This window comes from Hipposideros armiger, unplaced genomic scaffold, assembly GCF_001890085.2.
Source record: "Hipposideros armiger isolate ML-2016 unplaced genomic scaffold, ASM189008v1 scaffold_11, whole genome shotgun sequence".
NCBI classification, from domain to species: domain Eukaryota; kingdom Metazoa; phylum Chordata; class Mammalia; order Chiroptera; family Hipposideridae; genus Hipposideros; species Hipposideros armiger.
This window is the reverse complement of record NW_017731361.1, coordinates 9,139,223-9,147,480: the sequence shown is the minus strand read 5'-3', so window position 1 is coordinate 9,147,480 and position 8,258 is coordinate 9,139,223. Positions and strand designations below refer to the sequence as shown.

General features: G+C 39.2%; 1 protein-coding gene across 1 annotated transcript in view; it reads left to right on the top strand.

The window, feature by feature from the left end:
• The window catches only part of JAKMIP2 (janus kinase and microtubule interacting protein 2), a 170,645-nt gene that overhangs the window by 153,445 nt on the left and 8,942 nt on the right, over positions 1–8,258 (top strand). Inside the window, exons 14-16 of the mRNA XM_019661439.1 lie at positions 1,226–1,303; positions 3,105–3,308; positions 6,107–6,172. Of these exons, the coding sequence (XP_019516984.1) occupies positions 1,226–1,303; positions 3,105–3,308; positions 6,107–6,172 (348 nt within the window). The remainder of the gene's footprint in view (positions 1–1,225; positions 1,304–3,104; positions 3,309–6,106; positions 6,173–8,258) is intronic.

Sequence of the window (8,258 nt, the reverse complement as noted above, 5' to 3'; positions counted from 1 at the left end):
TTTCAGCTTTGCACGATGAAAACGTTCTGGAGATGGGTTGTGTGACACTATGAGTGTACGTAACACTGCTGAACTGTACACTTAGAAATGGTTAAGATAGTAAATTTTATGTTGCATGTAGTTTACCACAATTAATTGTTTTAAATCCCCAAGCCTAGGAATTGGTCGTTATTAACTTACAGCAATGCATAATAGAATTTTATAACTCTCCTGTCATCAATGTCATTATTATTAAAAAACAGGTAGTGATTCCTATTAGGCTAAGGAGGGCTCTAATAAGAACAGCAACTTGCATTTTATACAGCGAGTGACAGAATGCACATCGTTCGCTTGTATTTTGCCCAGGGCTTAAATTTTACCAAGAAGTTAGGCTCTAAAGTCAAAGCATGTAACAAGCCCTATTTATATTCAATACACCTTTGAAAACTCTTTAAAGGCACAAATATTAATTAGGCATTCAACCAGTCCCAGGCACTGTTCTAGGCACCAGAGCTCAGAAGTGATCAGGAAAGTCAATATAGCAAAATTGCCTTGTGCAGGCAGTTACACACTGAAGGCACTTATGCACGCACAGAAATAATTGGCTGTACTTGGGGCTAAGCTGTACCCAGCAATATATCTTTAAATGCTAGCAGCAAGATGCTTGCGATATGAGAGGCACACAGAAGCTGAGGACCAGCAAGCAAACATCAGATTTAAGTCTCCCAGCTCACTCTATCTTTGCAGCAAGAGCGGGCACGCACTCATTCAGTGGCACTGTGGTTGTGGGTAGAATTGCCACCACCCTCTAAATTGCTAGCTATCTTTCTGTTTGCCAGTCATACATGGATAACTTTCGATAAACTTTTTATTATACAACTCTTCTACATTTCATAACATTCTCATAAAAATACACTATCACAATGCATTTGCACACATATATTTATTAGCTAATATTTATCTTGTCAGAATCTATCCTTAATCTTGGATTGGCATACAAATCCTCCCAAGCATCCCATGTGGATGGTTCATTATATCCTTTATGGTTCTTTCCATTGATTTTCACATTCTCTGGGTGAGACAATGAAAGTTGAACTATTTCCCAAACAGACAAAATCGATGACCCTACAAATACTAGTGATTTGTCTTGTGATAGAATTGGAGAAAACATTAATCAATACAATTTATATATCACTTTCTAGTTAACTAAGATGACTCTATTTATCAACATGGCCCTTTTTTATAGGAACAATTCTGCAAAATCAAAGGCTATCTGGAGGAAGAACTAGACTACAGGAAACAAGCTCTCGACCAAGCATATATGGTAGGTAAGACAGGCAATCATGCCATCCAGGGTGTTTACAATTATGTAGTATGGAGAAAAGAATCCTATTTAATTTGTCATGCCACTTGACTAGGCCACAACATGCAACTCAATTATTAAATGGTTTCCAGTTCTAATTTTAAAACAAATATATTCCTAACTCCTTGCTGTTACATTCTTACAATACTTAATAGTATTTAATTATACTTCATTTTTTTTTAAATTTAATGTATGCCATCGTATAACATTTTAATGAAAGACAGATTAGATGGCTGTGTAAAGAGAAATTGTTATTAAGTCCAATTGTGTGGGAGCCTAATCTAGGGATAGAGTAAGAAAGTATTTAATGTTTGTTGTATATATTTTAATTCAGTCATGTCTCAGAACAACCCTACGAGGTGTAGGTAATATTACTCCTATGTTACATATGAGGACATGAGGCTTAGAGAGGGTAAGAATTCTGACCACATTGGTACGTGGGTAGTTTTTAGATCTGACTCCAGGCATTGTGGCCTCAACTGTCATAGAAAGCAGGGCAGCATCAGCAAGTGGGCTGCGCCTCTTTCTCTCCCACTGGAGATTATGCTGATTGAAGAGCACATTTGCTCCATTCCCCTGGAACAAAATCATGATAGGTCATCGCTAGTATTGGACTGCAGCTTCGAGGTCTTCTCTCTATATGCAATCCCCACCCCCACCCCCAATTAATTCACAATAATGACTCAAGAGAAAAAGAGCAAACTGCAAAGAGGGCCATTTCAAGGAGTTGCTAGTAGAGGTTTTGATAATGCTTTCCTGGAAGCAGCTTGAGTCACTTTTTGGAAAAAGTGAGGCACTTAGTTTCTGCTTAGAACAAAGATGAATTAGTATTTCTCCTCCAAAATGAATAAGAGAGCCTGGGCAAGGGAAAGGGGAGAAGGAGGCGGTCGCTAGAGAACAGAGAAGAAAGCAATTCTTGACCGGCCGACCTCCCCTTTTACCCTTGTCCCTCACCGGGGCATGTCCATTTACTTCTGTTAAAGTCACAGGGAATAAGATTGTAGATTTTGGCAACTGTACCTGAAGGATATTTAAAAACAAAACACCTAGGATATAAGGAAGAGTAGACTCTTCATCTAAAAAAGAGAAGACTGAAGGAGGCATTTTAAAGCTAGAACAACTGTAAATCTCAGAGCATTAAAAAACAGACCAATTCCAGAGACTCTAGGTTATGTTTAGACCCTATTTCCCGATTTTTATTGTAAGAAAAAATATGGAGCTTGTAAAGCCATCTTCAAGTCCAGAGGTGTGTCGTATGGAAGAGAGGTGGCATTTTGTGCATGAACTACACATCCCCAATTTCAAGTATTTTATTCCAATTTAGACCACTTTTCAACTTCTTTCTAAAAGTATGGACACCATGATAGACCTCTTTAAATATCTGAAGGACTGTCACATGGAAGAGAAAACAAACTTATTTCCAGCTATATTTGAGAATAGAAGGATGTACAGTGATGATAGCAAAGGAAGAACTTTCTAAAAATGAAGGCTGTGAAATGGACAGGGCCCCAAGAAAAAGAATAAATTTCCATCACCCGAGAAGTTAATGCATTGGCTGGATGGCTCTGATGGAATCTTACGAAGGACATAATCTAAAGGGCACTTTGTTGGGCTGGATAAGCTGTAACATTTATTTTATTGCTATTAGACCGTAAGCCTAAAAACAATACATCTCTCCCCACATCCACACCTCTGTGTACACTCCTATACCACCCATACATGCGAAGTTCGAAAGTCAGACGTTTCTAATTTTGTTTGCCAGAGAATCCAGGAGCTAGAAGCTACTCTGTACAATGCTCTGCAGCAAGAAACCGTTATCAAGTTTGGTGAGTTATTAAGTGACAAACAGCAAGAGGAGCTGAGGGCAGCCGTGGAAAAGCTCCGTCGGCAGATGCTGAGGAAGAGCAGGGAGTACGACTGTCAGGTCCTGCAGGAGCGAATGGAGCTCCTACAGCAAGCCCACCAGGTGAGGACTGGGCGACATCCGGGCAGGGTTGGTGCTAAACAACTGGGGCTCAGTACGGAGGACATGGCGTTGAGCCGGGAGGGGTATGGAGGAGCCCCGGAGCAAGAAGCTAGTTTCAGAGAGTAAAATAAAAATACCGTTGTTTTCTACCTACACGCAGATGCAGGATGGCAGTTTTGTCATTCAAGCTTAAGAAAATTGGCGTTTCAGGAGCGTGGCGTATCGCTCCGATTTTGGCAACTGCTTTGTCATGAAATACCTGGTGACTCTCAGGAAGCCTGATTATCTCCGTTATGCAGGGAAGCAGCAGCACTTGCTCCTGGACAGAAATAATGCTGTCCTCCTGTTCCTCACCCCAGTCCATACCCGAGCCTGATCAGATAACCTGAACAGGGCGAAAAAGAGCAAGGGCCTTTCTCTTTATTCCCAGAATAAACAGCGACAACCAAGCATGGGCGCTGACACTTCCTTCCTGGCATTTGCTATTTGTCAGGAACTAAACTAGGGGCTCTACTTACCTCATTTCATTTAATCTCCACAGTAGTCCACTAAGGTAAGTATACTTATCATCCGAATTTAGGAGATACTGATACCGCAGATAAGAGTGCTTAAGGGATTTGCCGGAAGAGGACACAGCTAGGAAGCAACAGAACCAGGATTACCACCCAGAACCCCTGACTGCATTCAGTGCACACACCGTCTTGCACAGCTTGAGTCATGTATGATTTATAGGACTCGGCGAGAGCAGCAGGACTCAAAATAGACACCCATTATTCATTTATAGCCAAAAGCCTTAATCCAATTCTTTGTCCACGTCATAACTTGACAGGTGAGGACAAGGTAAAAAAGCAGAGTCGATAAGAATTCCAGAATTGAAAATGCCAGGCTCTAGTATTTGGTATTCAGAAGCTGTAACAAGCAGCTGGTACAAAATCCAGATGGAATATATCCAAGAAGTAAGAATCATGGGGTCATCAGAGATCCAGGTGAATGGAAAAGGAACAGGGGTTACGTTATGACACCAATAGGATCAATTTATGGGGAACTTGACACTTCATACACTTCCAATGTAACCAGGAGCTTGGTGGACCTTTACAGGTTAACAGACAACTCAAGTGAGCTGCAAACTCTGAAGCCATTTGTTCCAGAGACAAGAAACAACGTGCATGTTTCTTTCAGTGCCCCTTTAGATTCTTTCATAAAGGTTTGGGCTTTGACCCTGGGAAGAGTTTTTAAAGCCCTTCATGGTAGACTCTAGGGCATCATGGCAGCATTGTCGGCATCCTTTCCTTCTGTCAGGGAATGAAAGTGTCTGCTACATAGATGTCTAATGCTGCAATAACATTTAATTAATTTCAACAAATCAGGAGTTGTGCCATGGAACCACAGAAGTGTTTATTTTTCAGGTAGACAAATAGTTATCTAAACGTATTCATTATTAAACCTTGTCATTCCTTTGGACTCTCTCTTTAATTAGCTAAAGCACTTCACCCCCAAAAGAGATGGTTTTATCTGTTTTAAGTTATCCAGTCTGAGCTTATAGGTGCATGACATTTCTAAGCCTTAGAGACATTTTCTATCTCCTCAATAAATGCTCATTAGAATATGCCAGAATTGTACACTTTAAAATAAATAACTTTTCTAAATGTCCAGACATTGCCAGATGTCCACTGAGGGGCAAAACCATCCCCAATTGAGAACCACTGTTTTAGAGAAAGGGAGATATGATTTCCAAGTTCAAGTATCCTTCATTGTAGCTTTCCTTCTGTTTCTCCCACACTGAATTATAAAAACCTCCCTTTCTGTATGATCACCCTAGTTGGCTTCCAGTGTTTTCCTCCCAGCCTTCAGCTCTCCATTTTCTAATGATTGCTGAAAGCGGCATTAAACAACAAGCCTACACAGTGTGACTGCAAATAGAAAAGGCCTTCGCACTGCCAGAGAGAAATCGGAAGACTTTTTTTTTACTTGCAAATAATTGTCTACATAACGTTGATTTCAGATCTGTGGTATTTAAGTTACTAGTATTTTATTGGATAGTTGATAGATAAATTCAAAAATAGTCCTGGAACTTTTTTGTCTTCAGGATTACTTGTGCTATTTTTGTTATGTATGTTGTTTTGTTTTTGTTTTTTTCAAAAACAAAATTTATCAGTTCCCGCCTTGGAATTTTTGTGGCAGTGTAATCTCTACTTTGTTTTATGAGAACTGGCCAATCGTGCTTTGTGAGGAAATTCTACCCTGACACAGAGTTGAAATAAGGTTGAAAAGAAAGGTTAGCAAAAAACAAGGGGATTGTTTACATTTGTGTGAATCAGCTTTAGGCATTTTTTTTTTTTACTGTGATTATAAACAACCAAAAATCTCAATCCAAACGGTTTACAACAAAGTTTGTTTCTTGCTCACTAGTTCTGATTCATACTGCTGCCTCTTCTAGGATGTGGCATTCCCACAAGTCACATCCCACTGGCCAAAACAGGTCCCAAGGTCAAGTCCAAGGACAAATGGGTGAGGACTATACCTTTCACAGGGAGGGGATCTGCAGGGATAGACCCAGTAGAGAGAGGTAGCAAATATTTTTAAAATGTAATCAATGACAATAGCTTTCTACCATAAGTACCGGTAAATTTGAACTTGCAAAAATGAGTATAGAAAAAATGTGTATGTGATGTTTCCCAGCTGCTAATACTAATGTTAATGTTTTTATGGAAAGTTTTCTGTTTTCAGTTGGTGAATAATCTTTTTGTTCAACTTAATACGCACTAATTAATGCCTTCCCTTTTTTTTTCTTTCTTCAGAGAATTCGTGACTTAGAAGATAAAACAGACATCCAAAAAAGACAGATAAAGGACTTAGAAGAAAAGGTATGTGTTCATTTTAACATCTCTTTTAATCTTTATTTTTTTTAACCAGAACATAATATCGATTTTATTCACTCTATGTGTTCTTTCCTGCTCCTCGGTTTTTGTGTACTTTGCATAGGCAGGTGTGGGTGACATAGACCTTTAGTCAGGCCCCAGGAGGCCAGCAAAGCCTCTGCCTTCAGTAACTTAGACTTGACATTGTGCCTTTTGTGTTCATTCCTATTCTTTTCCATAAGTGTTTTCTTTCCTCAGTTTTCTCTAGTTCATCTTCATTTCCTTTCCAAAAGTTTCTTTTGAGTTTTGTTATTCTACTTAGCTCTTTCTTTTTAAAATAGTTTAGCATCTTTTTTAAAATTTCCCATTATTATTCATAAAAAAAAACTTTGTTCCTTGTATTGCATTTTTGCCTCAGTAATAAATTTAGAAATTTAAATTGATAAGAGGATAATTTTGGCATCATGTCACATATTCATTTCACTTCCCCTGGTGGTCTGATAGCGTCACTGCTTCTTCCAAGTTAGCCGGCACTTTTTTTTTTTTTTTGATTACCACAGCTTTTTGTCTTTTTAATTTTTTTCAATTAGTTGACATACAATATTATTTTAGTTTCAGATCTACAACATAGTGATTAGACATTGATTTAACTTATGAAGCAATTAACCCAATAAATCTAGTACCCAACTGACACCATACATAGTTATTACAATATTGACTATATTCTAGCCGGCACTTTTTTTGGTTAAAGCATAATAGTTCTTAAAGAGGGCATTTGGAAATGTGTGTGTGGTGGGAAAAGGGAGAAGGCTCACGCAGAGATGCTGAACAAACTGCAGGGCATGAAACAGTCTTGCACAACAAACAATTATCCTGCCCGGGATGCCTGGAGCACCCTGCTGAAGAACGGAGCAAGAACGGCAAGAAGTTTTCTCTGGAGTTCCAGTCTGGTTGACTGGAAGGAGCTGCCTGAATACCTCTGTAGGCAAAATAAAATGGTTGTTTTGCAGTATCTGCCGTGGTCACTCAAGAAGAAAATAGCAAGCCATCTGTCATTTCTGAGACAATGGGTAGAATTTGGTTCCTCCAACTTGCTTCCATAGTTGTCCATATATATGAGATCACAGGGAGTTGGTAGGGGCTGTTTGCCAGGCCAGTAGGCAGACCATCAGCCACCTGGATTCTTGTGTAGGCTGGGTCTTCAGGTACTTGTTTGACCTTGGGTAAGTAACTTCATTCACCCACTGTGCCTAAGCCACATCTATAAAATAGAGATGCTAATGCTTTCCCTCAGCTCCTCTCGTGGGTTCTGTGAGGTCCCACATGTGAAGATTAGGAAACTCTAAGAAAATGTAAGTCTAATTTAAAAGTCAATTTTTTAAAGTTCCCAAGCATAAAGTATACATCGTCTGTAAAATTTTAAATTTGAATTTTCATTTCACAAGTGTGCTATTTAGTTCTACAGGATTGAATGAGGCAAAGGGAAACCAAGGACTTAGTGTAATTTTCCAGTGTTTGGCAGGAAGACCCATAGAAGGCAGGGTTTGCTCCATGGCTAACCTGGTTATCAAAGGATGTGCCCGGTATCTTCCATTTTCCATATTTTTGAATGGCGAGTTCTTGGCTCTCGTCATTTTCTGCTAATTCTTAAACAGTCCTCGGGCTGGGTCAAGGAGGAAGTCACGGTTCAGACTATTGTGCCCCAGAAAATTTAGTTCAGTTCAGTCCCCATTTAACTGAGGGGGTGGAAAAAAAGGAATTTTTTTTTTTTATATCCATCTTCATGGAAAATTTGGGAGGAGGGCTAAGGTTATGTTCATTGTCAGAATTCAGTATGAAGTTTTCATTTCATAGGTCTGACCTTCCTAAACATTTATGATAATGAGATAATGTACTTAACAGGAAGTAAGGATTCTTTAGCTATCAAAACAATATATTTCACATACAGAAGTAAATTAAGCCGCTTCAAAAATAATCTAGTTGGTTTCTGATTAGAGATTTGAATGAGATGAGCACCTACTCCTCTGCTATTCACTTCATCTCAACTCTGCTCATCCACCAGCCTCGGACAAAGGCTAAAAGATCACTGAGA